Source organism: Glandiceps talaboti, chromosome 7 (genome assembly GCF_964340395.1).
Source record: "Glandiceps talaboti chromosome 7, keGlaTala1.1, whole genome shotgun sequence".
In the NCBI taxonomy this organism is placed as follows: domain Eukaryota; kingdom Metazoa; phylum Hemichordata; class Enteropneusta; family Spengelidae; genus Glandiceps; species Glandiceps talaboti.
Window position 1 is genome coordinate 7,230,241 of NC_135555.1, and position 17,339 is coordinate 7,247,579.

The 17,339-nt window shown below is 36.9% G+C and overlaps 2 protein-coding genes across 2 annotated transcripts; both read right to left on the reverse strand.

The window, feature by feature from the left end:
• Positions 1–1,146: 1,146 nt before the first annotated feature.
• LOC144437465 (dorsal-ventral patterning tolloid-like protein 1) lies at positions 1,147–7,838 on the reverse strand. Its single transcript, XM_078126408.1, has 10 exons — positions 7,754–7,838; positions 7,508–7,540; positions 6,519–6,857; positions 6,175–6,210; positions 5,569–5,907; positions 5,071–5,106; positions 4,109–4,447; positions 2,618–2,959; positions 2,129–2,285; positions 1,147–1,237 (listed from the first exon to the last, which is right to left on the reverse strand). Exons 1-10 carry the CDS (start codon positions 7,836–7,838, stop codon positions 1,147–1,149), a joined length of 1,797 nt encoding a protein of 598 aa, XP_077982534.1.
• A 1,221-nt stretch (positions 7,839–9,059) lies between these two features.
• Positions 9,060–16,286, reverse strand: LOC144437466 (hatching enzyme 1.2-like). The gene is made up of 11 exons (XM_078126409.1): positions 16,224–16,286; positions 14,592–14,663; positions 14,236–14,269; positions 13,876–13,944; positions 13,132–13,184; positions 12,674–12,752; positions 12,326–12,443; positions 11,678–11,856; positions 10,922–11,146; positions 10,358–10,393; positions 9,060–9,436 (listed from the first exon to the last, which is right to left on the reverse strand). Exons 1-11 carry the CDS (start codon positions 16,284–16,286, stop codon positions 9,060–9,062), a joined length of 1,305 nt encoding a protein of 434 aa, XP_077982535.1.
• Between the last annotated feature and the right edge of the window lie 1,053 nt (positions 16,287–17,339).

Genomic DNA, 17,339 nt, shown 5'->3' on the forward strand with positions numbered 1-17,339 from the left:
CCTTGCCTGTTACTGTCACATAGACTGTTCACCGAACCTGTCAGTTCGGCAGTAGAGGGACCATGGTGATGGAATGATGAATGAGCGGAAGTCATGGAAAATTCTGCATACACAGGTGGTGGGAGCACTTAGTCTTCTATCAAAATGGGAAAGGGAGAGGGCAACTCAGAATATTTTGCGAGTCACCGAGCCACAGGGTGCTTAGGCTTAGTTAGTTATGTTTACGAAAACAGACAAACAAACAAATATAAAATACTGACAAGCATCGACATCTGAGTAATTACAAATTATTATCAACAAGAATTACTATATGTTTTCCTATATGTGAAATGGTCACAATTGTACATACCCCACAATTGTGACCATTTCACATATAGGAAAATATGCTGTAACTTTTATAATCATTTGTAATTACTTGTTATTGATTCTTGTCAGCACTTATTAGACTTTTGTCTGTCTGTCTGTCTGTCTGTCTGTCTGTCTGTCTATTTGTATATTTTTATTTGTTTGTTTGTTTGTTTGTTTGTTTTCGTAAACGTAACTAATTAGTTAACTATTAAGTCTGAGGGCCCTGGGATCGAGCCTGAGAAATGAAATAAAATCAATGACTGTGATCTCTACAATCTGTACCGGACCGGATGCCATAAATAAGGATAACTTCGTGACCATATGCATGGATATTCATGAATATATAATATGGAGTATATAGGAGGTGAGACTGGACATGTCTTAGTAGACTTAGTGATTGTATTTTCCGGTTTATATTTACAAATCAATTGCTGGACGTAAAAGGGTTTTCATAAAGCATTTTATTCTCTTTTTTACCATGTAAATTTATTAAGTTATCACAAACATAGACTTGGTGTTTGTTGTTATATTTTTTTCAACTAGAAAAACATACAGCGTAACTGCAATAGAACTATGTAAATTCGTTCCATGTACAAAAATACAATCATTCAGGACTGAGAACACTAACCAACTAAGGGTCTGAGTTCTGGATTATACAGCATGACACAGTATTCTATACATATGAGAATTTCTACCATTTGTATAAAAGTATATCCTAATATAACCTATATTACTAAAAAGATGAGGGAAAATAAACACTCATTTTCAGAATCAATTGTCATACTACAAATCTCTCAATTATGCAATCCTTCCTGCTGAGTAGTAAATGGTCAATTCCAGTCGAATACAATCTCGTTTTTCGCTGGGATCTGTGTCAATTATTACGGACCTGGTGGAGAGAACAAAATCGAATATTAATTTTTTTTTTGTTAAATATTATAACGCACGTGGTACTTTAAGTACTGTACCCAATTTGGAGCGACCTGGAGTGTACACGGTAAAATACATCGCTGGGGGCGTTCTTACCAACCCTTCTCCTAAAAAGAATTGGTGAGAGCGCCCACAACGACCGATCAGTCTAGCTGGCGTGGGAACGTTTTACAGTGCACATTAAAAGCTGTTGGCATTTACCTGCACGATACTGGAAGATGGGTGATTATTTATAAGCAGAAATATGGAAAGACAACTTTTATTATTTAAATTATACCATAAGAAAGTTTGAACCAAAACATATGTGTACTTCAAAGTATACTAAAAGTTAAATTATGGGCATCGAGTAAGTGAAATACAAGACTACATGGATTGGTATATGATTGTTACGCAATCACTAGATTTGTATCTAATGTGTCTATCCGTTACTGAGATATGGTAACAACATCTAATGCTGCGTTGGTTTCGCGACATATTAGTCCGTCAACCGGCATTTACTGCGCACTGTTGTGTTACATCGTTAGCTGTCGTACCTCCTAGCCCTCGTACACAACAACACAGTGAACTGGCTAGCAAAATACAACTAGTTTGCGTATCGTGAGTGTTGATACTACTTAATGAAAATGATCATGATGGTGGATATTACAGTTTTACTTTATGCGTTCTTTGATATATTTTACATATAATCGTGATCATGAAATTACCAATCCCAAATAAGTTACAAAAGATATTGTAAACAAAACATTATTGAAAGGAAGCGTTTTAGATGTTGTGAAATGATGAAGTGACACACGTACCACTAAAATCGTAACAATCCGGACATGTGCAATATTTTGCAGTGTTACCACACTTGCCATCATGAGAACAACAATGGTGTTCGCCATCAGGATCACACTTTGCGGGACTGCCATCTGGGAGGGGAAATTCCGGTCCGCAACGGAGATCTTTTCGCCACTGTGGACCCGCTAAATTATCGTCTTCGTCATTTCCAGGCGTAGTACGGTCTCCTGTGGAGGAAAGTATAGCAATCGTACAATGAAAACAAGCAACATTTATATGTTGGGAATAGTCGTTGTGAAATGGGTCTTACGTTGAAGTTATAATGGGCAGACATCCCCAGCTCTGAGTATTTTTTAAAAGCACTCAAATTAATGAAAATACACTACAGATGTTTGGCGTCACCCAACTTTACAAGCAAATAGTTGTTGTTGTAAATGAGGTATGTAGTATCTGACAAGAGGCAATGTCAGATTGCCCCCCCCCCCTCCCATACTTCAAAAAAAGTTAACTAAATCATCTGTTTCGGAGGTGAAACGAGACAAACACCAAGGAACAATACCAATAGCGGATAGCATCAATCTGAATCCTCTTCCGGTGCGAGATCCGTCTGAATGGAATGTTAACCAGGCATCGCTCCCAGTCGTTTCAAATACAACAGGTAGAATAGATCCCCAGTATTTACGAGTATCTTGATTTTTGATAGGAGTAGAACCACTTCCAAATTGTACATAGTCGTAGCCAAGTTCAGTGTCCATATTAGTGAAATTAAACAGAATATTATCGCCGACTGGATTAATGATTATCCACGTGCAATCCAGATTGTTGTCATAGTGTCTAGGATAGTTAGGAGACTCTATGTTCATAATCTCTCCAGTGCTGATGTAAACTGTTCCACCACAATCTGCAAGTAAATATTTACGTAAGATTTTTCGTTATTTTATTATTTATTTATTGCATCCTTTTATATCAGGGGCTCACTAAGATTGTTAGGAGCAGCACTAACAAAATATCAAAAAAATACATACACGGCTAAAAAAGACGAGTAAAAACATATACAGGAATAAACAAAACAAAACAAAGTGAGGTAAGATGATCAAATGTTAGTAGTCAGAAAATCTAACCGCTAAACTATTCTATATTAGTTTTAACAGACTCGAGTCTATTTTCAATTATCGTTGTCACACTGGGGGAAACACGATGGGATTCCCTACATTAAATTTGTAATCATGGCATTAATTAAATATGAAACAAAAGTTGTGACGGTATGATTTGCTTTCTTAAATTATGTTAATCTCTTAAGAGTGTTTTGCTACTACTGATAAATAAGAATTATTGCTCCGGATTTTAATCTAAAATTTAAAAGCGCCAAAAAAGTTCCTAGGAAAATGAACGTTTTCCTTTAAAAACTGGTTATTAATAAATCTTTGCAGTACTGGAAAACTGATGAGGTTGATGGTATTTTACTCACCTATGCCACAACTGCCATCTGTACTAGTCTCCCCTATAATGAAAATAAAACTCGGCATTGTCGGCTACTAGTCTACGAAATGTATTACACGCTATTACTTAAAGTAGAATGTAACCTCGAAAATGAACTCTTCAAACCTTTGCTGTTACCATGTCAAAATGATATGCCAATTTAGTCATGTTATTATCCATCATCATCATCATCATCATCATCACCATCATCATCATCATCATCATCATCATCATCATCATCATCATCATCATCATCATCATCATCATCATCAAACACAGAGACATGTGTACTGAGGCACGTGCACGTTAGGGCAATTGTCAAAAGCAGAAGTACATTGCGCTTTCTTTCCGGTCACAACTGTCTGCGTTATAGAGGACACCTAGTGTGTACATAATGTACAAAAATATAGTTCCATCCAAACAGTGGCATCGTCATTTAATAACTTAAACGTACACATATGTATATACTACAATTTTCAATTTCAAGAACTGATACATGCTCTTCTAACATGTACTAGTAATTGGTAGTAATTTTGTAATTCTGGACTTCGCCTAATAATCTTTGACTTACCTTCAACTGCTGTAGCGGTTAACACAAATCCAGACCAAGTGTTAGAGCCATCCGAATGGAAAACAAGCCAGGCACTATCACTTGATGAGATAAAATTAGCCGGCACTACTTCCCCGCTGTACTTCTCTGCATTGGTATCAGGAGTATTACCATTCCCAAACTGTACATAATCGTAGCTACTTTCAGTAATGAAGTTACTAAAGCTAAGTTGGATATTCCCGCCAACAGTATTTGTAACAATCCAAGTACAGTCCTGATTGTTACTGTAGCCTTCAGGATAGTTTGGTGAACTTATTTCTACAGAATTTCCAGAACTAAGAAGATGTGTCTCTCCACATTCTGAAATTGACAAAATTATGTCGGGAGGTCAATAAACACGAACCCACAATGATGTATCCCAGATGGTATTTGCTATAATTTGATGTCAAGTTTTAAATACCACCCTTCACTTGTATACCAATCATGAGACTCGTGAGAAGAATCATTGACATCGAATATAATATATGTGTCCTCTTAAGATCTTGTCCCTTATCATCTCATTAATTATTGTCCACTATTTTTGAACATCTCTACACATTTGTCATGGCGATGCATTTATCAAAAATGTCTTGAATCAAAGCTCTGATAACTTCCATAAATTAACTGTTTTCCTATCGTGTAATCGAAATAAGTACACGATTTTAAACTACAACATTGGTGTGATATTTTAAAGAATTGTCAATAAAGAACCATGTACTGTACAATTATAGTGTTCAGAAGTCAGTTGACACTATACAGAATTATGAACACATAAAACGATACAACCTACACTACTCGAACGTAGTCATCAAAATAGCGACGAAGAGAAGTCAATTCGAAGAAGGGTGACATCTCGAGGACTCACTCTCTAAAATTTAGGCCGATAGGTTGGAATCAATGTAAACAAAAAAATATTGTTTAGAACTGAATTCAGTTACAATTACCATTATTTTCACCACCTTCATCTCCTCCTTCATCACCTGAAAGAAGAACCGAGTCAAAGCAACATGAGTCTACAACATATTGTACACCAGCTTAAACTACAATTTGCAAATGATTTCCAACATAATTTTTATAGTATGGCGGGCAAGTTATTTGATATCAGCGACTGTATATTTATTCCTTACACAAACTGTCACAAAGTCAATATCTCCAAATAAAATTCAATGATTCTCAATCACCGAACATGTGACGTTATATAATATGACAGACAAATTAAACATAAAGTGATTTGATTTGAGTTGATTTGATTTGTCAATATTATTCATATGTAGCATTGAATGGCATCCATCTTGTACATTTTGTTCAACATATTTCTTTTTTTTTTATTACAAAAAAATGCATTGTCGAATACATTACTAATACGTCTTCGTATTCTGTCAATACAATCGATTAAATAAAACCCTACCAATGCTTGCCTGTAGTCTTAGATTTTGACCTACCTCCAACTGCAGTGGCTGTTAAGAGAAATCCAAAGTTAGTGTTGGAGCCATCAGAATGGAAGACAATCCATCCAGTGTCACTAGATGTCGTAAATACATCCGGAATTACACTCCCGCTGTACTTAGCTGCATTGGTGTCAGGAATATTTCCACTCCCAAACTGTACATAATCGTAGCTACTTTCGGTAACTAGGTTACTGAAGATAAGTTGGATATTCCCGCCATCAGTATTTGTAACAATCCAGGTGCAGTCTTGATTGTTACTGTACTCTTCGGGATAGTTTGGTGAACTTATTACTACATAATTTTCAGAACTAAGAAGATGTGTCTCTCCACATTCTGAAATTGACAAAATCAGACAATTACATTGTAAAAGGTGCGAAATGCTAACGAGTTACTGAACAAGTGTAGAGGGTTCAAGAGATGAAGTACACGGACAACATAAAAGACAATAGGCGATACATTGTATATTATGTTGTCACCATGCGGAAAATCACATACTCGATGACAGCCTGGATCATGTTGGATTCCTTATATGTAACCTACTACATGTAATTGTATTTGAAATGGTATATCTCTCTTGGAAATGAATTCAATTGTAATTACCATTGTTTTCACCGCCTTCATCTCCTCCGTCGTCATCTGGTATAAAAGGAAATTAAAGAAACATGAACATAGAACAAAACGTCAATACTACGAGCTATCAGGTATGAAGATTCCCATACGGTGTCAGATTGTCTTTCAATACAAAATACTGTCTATTTTCCCTGCAATGGATGTCATTCGGTATGATCATTGTGTAACACACATTTTACTCAAATAAAAACGATATCAAATAAATTAAACAAGAGATTTCCTGATTTATTAAAAGATTGTTCTATCGATATGATTGATGTAATAAATCCCTTGTAATTATTCTAGACTGCATACACGGGGTAAATTTGACCTACCTCCAACTGCAGTGGCTGTTAAGACAAATCCAGAGTTAGTGTTGGAGCCATCAGAATGGAAGACAATCCATGCAGTATCACCAGATGTCGTAAACACATCCGGAATTACAATCCCGCTGTACTTAGCTGCATTGGTGTCAGGAATATTTCCACTCCCAAACTGCACATAATCGTAGCTACTTTCGGTAACTAGGTTACTGAAGAGAAGTCGGATATTCCCGCCATCAGTATTTGTGACAATCCAGGTGCAGTCTTGATAGTTACTGTAGTCTTCAGGATAGTTTGGTGAACTTATTTCTATAGAATTTTCAGAACTAAGAAGATGGGTTCCTCCACATTCTGAAATTGACAAAAATGTAGTCGGCGGTTTAAATAAATTTGCAGTGCTGTGGTCTGAATAACGGATTAGGACTTTTGCTATAATTTGATGTCAAGTTTAAAATATTTCTCTTCATCTGTGTACCAATCATAAGGGTCGGAAGAAGAATCTATTGACATCGAATCTGATAATTTAGTTTTCTGTAAAAGTCTTACAACAATGTCTCCTCTTTATCCCTTATCACTTTAAATAATTACCGTACTACTATTTTGGGACATAACAATTGTCACGATGATGCATCTATTAAATGAATTTAATTTTGTAAACTCACTTTTCCGATACCTTCCATAAACAGTAATTTCCTGCATTGTAATGGAAGCAAGTACACGACATGTACACAGCACAATTGAAGTAAACTTCTTTTACAAAAAAAACAACCATGTACTGTTACAGTACAATTATGGAGATATGGAGAAGTCAGTTGACATGGACAGCATTACAAACACAAGAGACGATACACCCTACACTTTAGTCGAACGTAATCGTCAAAATAGATACGAAGAAAAGTCATGAAGATGGTGACATTATACAATATTCATTGTTTAAAACATCAAGTAAATAGTTTGTAACCAATTGAGAAAACATAATGTTAGAACTGAAGTACAATTACCATTATTTTCTCCGCCTTCATCTCCGTCATCATCTGAAAACATAGCAAGTAAAAACAGCATGGAAATAGGACAAATTAAATTATACATGAGCTTGAACTACAGTTGCCAACATAATGTTACTATGAGAGAGAGATATGTCACAGAAATGACTCTAGTACCTTAATACTTTGATCATTATTCAAGACCATTAAAAAGTGAATTTTTCCAACTAAATAGACAATGGTCCTCAATCTCTGACAACGTACAGCGTTCTATCATATAGGCCACTCCTACAGATACATCGTGAGTTGATTTGTCAACACTCTCTATTTTGTAGATTGTGTACACCATTTTTGGACTTAAACAAAAAACATCATCAAATTTTTTTGACTCGAGCACAAACACCAATAACTAAACTATACACACTTCTTGTTTGTTTGTTTGTTTGTTTGTTTGTTTGTTGTATGTTGTATGTTCGTGTTGTTGTTGTTGTTGTTGTTGTGTTGTTGTTGTTGTTGTTGTTGTTGTTGTTGTTGCTGCTGCTGCTGCTGGTGCTGCTTTTGTTTAAAGAACCGTCACAGTCTGTCAATCCGATCCCTTAAAAAAAAACATACATAGTGGCCTATACGTTCAGATTTTGACCTACCTCTAACTGCAGCGGCTGTTAAGAGAAACCCAGGCCTAGTGAATGAACCATCAGAATGGAAGAAAATCCATGCAGTATCACTAGATGTCGTAAGCACATCCGGAATTATACTGCCGCTGTACTTAGCTGCATTGGTATCAGGAATATTTCCATTCCCAAACTGTACATAATCGTAGCTACTTTCGGTAACTAGGTTACTGAAGATAAGTCGGATATTCCCGCCATCAGTATTTGTGACAATCCAGGTGCAGTCTTGATTGTTACTGTAGTCTTCAGGATAGTTTGGTGAACTTATTTCTACAGAATTTCCAGAGCTGAGAAGATGTGTCTCTCCACATTCTGAAATTGACAAAATCAGACAATGAATTACATTGTAAAAGATGCGAAATGCTAACGAGATATTGAACAAGTGTAGGTACAGGTACGTTCAAGAGATGACATACACGCCGGACAACAGAAAAAACAATCGCCGATATATACATGGTATATTATGTTGTCAACATAGAAAGGAAAATCACATAGGCGAAGACAGCCTAGAACATTTTGGATTTCTTTTTTGGAACCTACTAATGATATTTGAAATGGTATATCTTTCTTGGAAATGAATTCAATTGTAATTACCATTGTTTTCACCGCCTTCATCTCCTCCGTCGTCATCTGGTATAAAAGGAAATTAAAGAAACGTGAACATAGAACAAAACGTCAATACTACGAGCTATCAGGTATGAAGATTCCCAAACGGTGTCAGATTGTCTTTCAATACAAAATACTGTCTACTTTGCTGCAATGGATGTCATTCAGTATGATCATTGTGTAACACACATTTTACTCAAATAAAAACGATATCAAATAAATTAAACAAGAGATTTCCTGATTTATTAAAAGATTGTTCTATCGATATAATTGATATAATAAATCCCTTGTAATTATTCTAGACTGCATACACATAGTAAATTTGACCTACCTCCAACTGCAGTGGCTGTTAAGACAAATCCAGAGTTAGTGTTGGAGCCATCAGAATGGAAGACAATCCATGCAGTATCGCCTGATGAGATAAAATTAGCTGGAACTACTTCCCCGCTGTACTTGGCTGCACTGGTGACAGCAGTATTTCCATTCCCAAACTGTACATAATCGTAGCTACTTTCAGTAATGAAGTTACTGAAGCTAAGTTGGATATTCCCGCCATCAGTATTTGTGACAATCCAGGTGCAGTCTTGATTGTTACTGTAGTCTTCAGGATAGTTTGGTGAACTTATTTCTATAGAATTTTCAGAACTAAGAAGATGGGTCTCTCCACATTCTGCAATTAGCAAAATGAAGTCAGACGTTTATTAATATCATAAAAACATTAACTAGCTATACTGTATCATCATTATTGACTTTACATTGAAAATGACTTTGTGGCTTGTCTTCCATACCTTACTATGCATGGTATCTTGTGTTTTCTGTCCAAGTCTTGTGGGCTTTTACACATAAACGCAATCATTATGTGGTGACAAGTATTTGATAGCTCAGACCACTATGGAAAATAGTGATCTGAGTCTAAACAGAACTCTAACCAGAAGTTTGTGAAAAATTGCAATTAAAGTCACGAAACTTGAAAGAAAGCGTCGTCTGGGCTCGACAAAAATCTTAATATGTTAAACACTGCTACATTTTATAGTTTGGCTCAACAAACATATTACCAACACTGAGAGATTTATGTTGCGCATGACGATAAAATGTAGCAATGTTAGGCCAAAAAAATATGTGGTTTCGATTACGCTCAATATTAGAATAGGTGGGGTAGGTAGATTTGTTACATCATTTTTTTAATATGATATTTTTTGTGTTTTTCTATTGCAGGTAGTTATGTTTTTCGATGTTTTCTATATAGTCTCTGTGTTATTGATTTCTTCCCATCAGATGCATAGCCACTACAGATTGGAAGAACAGTTTTGAATTGTCTTTTAAGTTGATGTCAGTTTCCACATCCACTATTTCTCGCGAGACTTCAGAAATTTCGCGATTTTATTATTTTATTCTCGAATATTTTATTTTTAAAAAGTTTAGGGTTGACAGTGAAAAAAATAGCATTCTTTTAGGCCTTAGTAAGATTTTTGTTGGGCCAGACAATAACATATAACAGTGGTAACATATAACAGTGGTAGCAAGATTTTGGTCGAGCCAGTTTCGTGAGTTTAATAGTATATAGTGAACCAATAAATTCATTTGTAATTACCATTATTTTCACCACCTTCATCTCCTCCGTCGTCATCTGAAGGAAAAAGAGAAAAAGAGGAAATGGAAGAAATATGAACATAGCACAAAGTATACACTAGCTTCTAGTTGGGTTTTAATATTTGTTTCTTTACTGTAATGAGTAAGATAGAGAATATATTGTTCATGGTTCTAAGAATCAATAGGATAATACAATACAGTTACTTTGGAACGGTAAATTGGAAATGAATGCAATGTTTCGATCCGTCTATTACGGACCTTGATCACACAATGATTTAATTATTCAGTGCTGATGCCTCTCTCTAGACTTGCGAAATAATTTATCATAACTATATTGTACTGTCCTAATGAGCAAGATGTTTAAATTTCAAATTGAATTTTTGGCAGTTGGTTTTTTCGTCACCCCTTGAAAAAAAAATCTGTGAAAAGTCATTATTTGATCTGTCAGATATGAGGGTCATAAGTATATTAAAAGCTTCTTGTTTGAGATACATTTACTATAGACATCTTTTGATTAAATAGTGGTATATCTTATTTTTTTAGCCATATTTGAGTTTGTACTTACTGCAATTGTAGAGTGCGTTCAATTTATATATATCGGTCTCAGTGAAATCTAGACTAGAACCAAGATCGTCTGGCGACACTCTGTTATCTTTTGGCGTGATAGTCGATAATGTACCATCAATTGAAAACGCCGTGCTGTGATAATGCATGATGGAGTAATAGTCGTAGGTGCTTCCAAGATCCTGTATGAAATCTGTGTCGTATTTTTCGAAGTTATGTTCATGACCTAGGACAAATATATAGAAATATACGTCATAATTACGTTTGCTTTAGTTTAGTCCGGAGTCTTGTGGTCTTACTGTGACAAGTCTCTCAGCTACTTTTATTTTGAATCTCTCATCCATATAAAATACATGGTAACCTTGAAAGTGTGTACATTGTTATTTACTGAATATTCGATATAAAAATTCCAACAATTATGATGTTGAACGATAAATGCTGATAACATCGACATTGAAAATGTTGTCTTCGAGGCTTGTTCATGCATGGTTGCAGAATAATCAAATATACTTGTGTCCTAATAACATATGCATGCATTTTAACAGTGAGTTGTTGTTGATAATGATCAAATCTGCCGATAATGGTATTCTTGTCATTTCATATGTGAATTTGCTACATTAATGCATTGACAATGGAGAAGCTCCACTCTCTGTAGGCATAAACGTTTAGATTGCTGTCGATGGTGTATTTGTACTCCTGCCACTAAATTCGTGGTCTGAAATTTGTAACACACTTAGACATTAGCACATTCATTTACCAGGTTCAATATTTTGCCTCAGAATGTAAACATAGTCGTCTCGATCAGTTCGGCTTTGCTCATGCGCAAATCCAACAGCATGCATAAATTCATGCATGGGAGTGGTGCGGTGGTAGGTGCACCCGCTTCCGAGAGATAATGCTTGTCTTCCTCCACCCATGCCGATACCAGACCAGCACCTGTAAGAATGTATGGGATTTTTTTACACACCTGCAATGTCCAAGCTACATTATACAGACCCCCTGGGATGATTGTTTAGTTATCTGCATGATCCAAGGAATTACCAATAATTCCAGCAATTTAGGGACGATGATTTTGCACTGACGAACAAAGTACCGAATACAACCTCATTGGTTAAAACTATGAAATGTAAATCAAAGTAATGTTTTTTTTATGCGCGATATCATGAGTGTAGTGCATTTACAACTTGGTTGCATATAGTGCTATTCTCGCAAGCAAGCGTACCCCCCCCCCCTCCCACGAATAAAACGAACAAACAAGCAAAGAGTGATAGACCCCTTCTTTCTCTGCCGCAAAACCCTATATAAGCACTGGCGTACATTGTGTTCTTTCTAAGCCTTCACTGCCAACAATACAACATTTCTGTCTTAGAGTGTAACTACGCTATTGACGTGAAGTAATACTTACCCACGGCTGGGATAAATGTGCAGATAGTCTGTCTCGGTGCTACGAGGTACAAATCGTATACAAGTATGAGTATGGAATTGACTAATCGCATCCTCAATCGTTTCAACCGAATCAGCGTCTAAAGACAAAATAGATGGCATTTATCATAAGTGTATGTATGTATGTATGTATGTATGTATGTATGTATGTTAGGGACAGGTGGAGGGTTTCAGTTAAGACACGATGCTTAGAATACTACGCCTTGTATGACAATGTTATTATTTTGCATTAATACTTTAATCAGAGTTACTGTTTCAGGCATGGATGATGAATTATGGTTATTATCAATTTCTCCCAGACCAATCTTACCGAAAGATGAGTGAATTTCATAGGGCACTACACCATTTGGCCACAAGCTCGATTCATACACGATAGCGTTTCTCTGTCCCTGAAAGGTAAAAAAAAGAATAGTTACTCGTTGTCAAAATGTAAAAGTATGTATAAGTTTACATACGTAACAGAATTTCAGAGAGCGACATTACTACATCGTGCTTGTCTTTACTTTCACCCTTTCTGTAGCAATTTCATATTTCATTATGATAATTATTCATGAAGTCAACAAGGAGAACATAGGTTCGTTGTTTGACATGTTTATAAAGTGTGCATGGCTTTTTGACAACAATATGTGACGATTTTAGATTATGGAATGGGCAATGGGTATTAATATTCCAAATAATGTATACCTCGTTTGCTGTTTTGTTTTGTTTCTGATATAAGACTACAGACACTATAAAGTACCTTGGTAGTAATTTGTTATGTAACCTTACCTTCGGACCCAAATAGATGTCACCCTCAAAGAACACGTCTTCAGGTACTATCCCTTAGGATGAAGATTTGAAAGAAGTGACAACGGTTTGTCGAATAGTATGAACACTTTGCTGAAACACAAGCCTATTTTATGAGTGGGACAACATTAGAACTAATTGGATATGAGATCCTTATCAAACTTGAAGCTGACCAGTCATGCCCACTGAGTGACACAATAGCAGCACACACATATAGACAGTTTGATACGAACAATCATGCAGACACCAATAAGAAACAGCATGCGTATTCTGCACTATGATAGAACAGTTGCAATTTCGTGCTACTATACATTTGTCATGAACATTAAAACGTACTGTAACTAGACGCCAATGTTTTGACTACAGTATTTGATGCCTGCACGGTGACACATTCTTAGCTCATTCAATCTCGCTATCTTAAAGTGTAGCATGTGATTTGTAATTCTTTTCTGAGTGGTTGTACCAAAGACAGCCGGTGGACGGTAACTTGACACGGGCTGTATTTCTAAGCCAGAGACAGTCGGTGGACGGTAACTTGATAGGGGCTGTATTTCTAAGCCAGATGGTACCTGTCTTGAATAGCCACACTACTGTTGTTTAGAGCTTCGTATTCCAGTAGTCCATGCCATTACTACAAAAGCGTGCCACACAAACAACTATCTTGTCCATATATAGTTGCCTTTATTTTCTTCGTTCTTTGTAACAATTATCTCTATGTCAACTTACTTTTCAGCTTTTCATTTTCACCGAGAATATTTCTCATAGCAGGCATGTTTTTATCAAGTGACTGTGGATCTAGTCAAGATATAAAAAAGTAAAAGTTTCAGTTACTTCGAACTCGTTATGTATGTATTTATGTATGTATGTATGTATGTATGTATGTATGTATGTATGTATGTATGTATGTATGTATGTATGTATGTATGTGTGTGTGTGTGTGTGTGTGTGCGTGTGTGTGTGCGTGTGTGTGTGCGCGTGTGTGTTTCGGTATACGTAGTTCTAACACCTGTTGCATTTGTCTGGCAGTAAAAGAGTGAAGACAATGACTTTGTGTAACTATATATTGATTAATATTTCAGTACTCACCGAACTCTCTTTTATTTGGTGGGTAAATTTCTTTCTGTGGAATAGAATCAAGATTATTGAATGCAAAACACTCTGAAATAAAATGACCAGTCGTATCAAGTGTGTGTTAACTAGAAATGAGTCAGTTGTTAGCCACGTGGTAGAAATAGAAATTGATCGAAACAACAGAAGAGTATATCACGCACATTCATACTTGAGACTATGTTTTCCACGTCGAGAACTGTTTTCTCAAGAATTGAGTAATCCTGTGATCGGACTCACGAGACTTACACAATACCGTATCATATGAAATTACTATAAATAGCAAAGCTTAATTTATAATCACACATTTTGTTCTATATATATACTTGTCTTACCAGAACTTTAGGTAGTGTGTCCCATGATGTCTTCTTAGCTGTGACGTCACCACGTACAAAACTAATACTTGCCTAGGAAACAAATCGCATAGTTATTAAAGATAACAAACACAACAAATGGTATAGGAGGATTATGTTGTATTATGTACAATAACAAATATACATCGTCGTAAACCACGTGCACAGCCTCTTTTACGGCACTGTCCAACGCGCCAGACAACACAGCCCTGGTTTGCGAGAATTCCAATATACTGATAAAGCAATAAAATACCCCAATTTAATAGTGTTAGATATATCGATAGCAATACGGAGGGGAGGGGCGCTGGCTGGAATGGGGTACATTAATTGATTTGTCATCAAGAGACGTGACCCAGGCACCCGATGGGGGGGGGGGGGCAAATACCATAGCCGCGTCAAGGTGCCTTTGGCCCTGTTCTCAGATTTGAGACTGATTGTACTTTGAATGTTAAAACTTAAAACAGAGTTTTGCTTTAGGGTGGTTAAAGATCAAATACTCCAAAACGTATTGCAGAACAAATGTAACAAACAAACAAACCATGTCCATGTTAGAATATGCCAAACGTTGGCCTGCGCGGAGCTTCCTTGTGTATGTGTATCAATGGAGTAACCCCAGGCCACCCAACGATCATCTCACTCCCAGGCCCGAAAAAGAGAAGTCCTTCATTGTTGCTGATTCTCCTCTGTATTCCTTATGCAAAGTCATCCATCAGGGTGATATTTTTGTTTTGCCATTAACCATTCATTAGCTCATTTACGTCATTTCACGTCGAGTTCCAAGAACTAGACTTAATCCTACGGCAATCACAAATCAGTAATCTATACAATAATCTAAGACGAACATGGCAGACGACACAAACACAGACATTAAAATAACAAAACGTAAACACTACTGGTAAGGTCTTGAAACTAATCCGGCGTCAGATGAAGATGTCACGGGCACATTTCCTTGTATAAATGCACATAATCGGACACAGGAATACATGTATATCTTAACCCAATATATGCCAAGGAATGCTGATGTATGACCCCCCCCCCCACACACACACACACAAACACGCATGTACATACCGTACATGCATTACATGCTACTGCGACTCTTTGAAATCGGTTACAAACTGATGTCAATATAGCACCAATCATCGATACATGATCTGGTTTTTGAGACATTTAATTTATTTTGACCTTGCTATCTGTAAAGCACCGGTGATCCATGAGTATTTACAAATGACGAGTTACTCTATAAAGATCTGTTATCAACTCCTATGATACCATAGCCTGATAGGAGTGTCGACCGGGTGGCAAAAAGATTAAAAATATGTGGACGGTTTTCAGCAGGTCGCCCCATAGTCTATCTGCTAAACCTCGGATGTTCTTCCGATAGAATACGACACACACCCGAACATCGCTATCGAGGATGGAACATCCAAGCAAGCCCTCACTTCGAACTTCGTTCGCTAAATAGTATCGAAAGAAAGCCCGAACGCCGGTCTAACAGCAAGACTAGTCGCCCCATGAAATAAAGTGATAATAGTTAAAGCCATGTAAGCTTTACTCTGACGAAATTGCATGAGTTTACAAATCGAGCAGTAAAAAGACGCTGGGTTTACTCACCGTGTTGCTACCTGTTATGTAGTTTAGAATCATTACAACGACCGCAGTCCACACAACGTCCATGTTGAGTTGTTGTGATATCCTGTTCTATGACAATCTAATCAACTGGTCATGCAAATTAGACAAGCGTTGATATCTGAGCTAGGGTTTTAAGTTATTGTCTGCCTTTGTTTTGTCATCAGATTATTTTTCGCCAAAATGAGAAACAAAGATTCTTGAATGTAGCTCGTCAAACGCGTCAAACTTGAAAAAAAAAGTAAGACATGGCACATGGTTTTGATCTATTGGTGATATTTTAGTGAATGTGACAATCAGAACGGCACAACGGCCCTTTAGTCTTCCTCAACTCCCCGGGGAGCATACAATCCATTGCAGCCATTTAAGCGCATAGGATTAAAGCCTTCACATTGCAACCCAGGCCAGCCTCTCTCTTGTCTTGATATCGAGATGTATGATTGCTGTCGTATCAGAGATGTTGTCAACATAAATCATTCTGATTAAAGTTATTGGCTCGAATATGACTAATACTGTATGATCCAAGTACTTGTTAAAGCTCTTTCGGGGTGAGAATCCCCCTCCTCCTATATATATATGGTGGTAACTACAGGGTACATAGCCTTGGAAAGATATGATAATATAGACCGAGCGTAACCTATAAAGATGATATATTCATACTGCTCTCGATCTGAGGCCTACTTTTGGTAGCTATTTGCCTGACATGTTGCAATGCATTGCCAAATCATTTACACAAGTAATTAATAATAATAATGTTGGTTTCTTATATAGCGCTTTCCCACTCCGTGCTCAAAGCGCTTTACAATTATTACCCCTGGCTCGGATCAGAACGGCACAACGGCCCTTTAGTCTTCCTCAACTCCCCGGGGAGCATACAATCCATTGCAGCCATTTAAGCGCATAGGATTAAAGCCTTCACATTGCAACCTACAGCTGGGTTGACTGAGGCACAGTCGTGGTTCAAATCTTGCCACTCAGAAACAAACAGCAGGCAGCGACTCGAACCTGCAACCTGGAATCTACAATAAATGGCATTTAAGCGCATAGGATTAAAGCCTTCACATTGCAACCTACAGCTGGGTTGACTGAGGCACAGTCGTG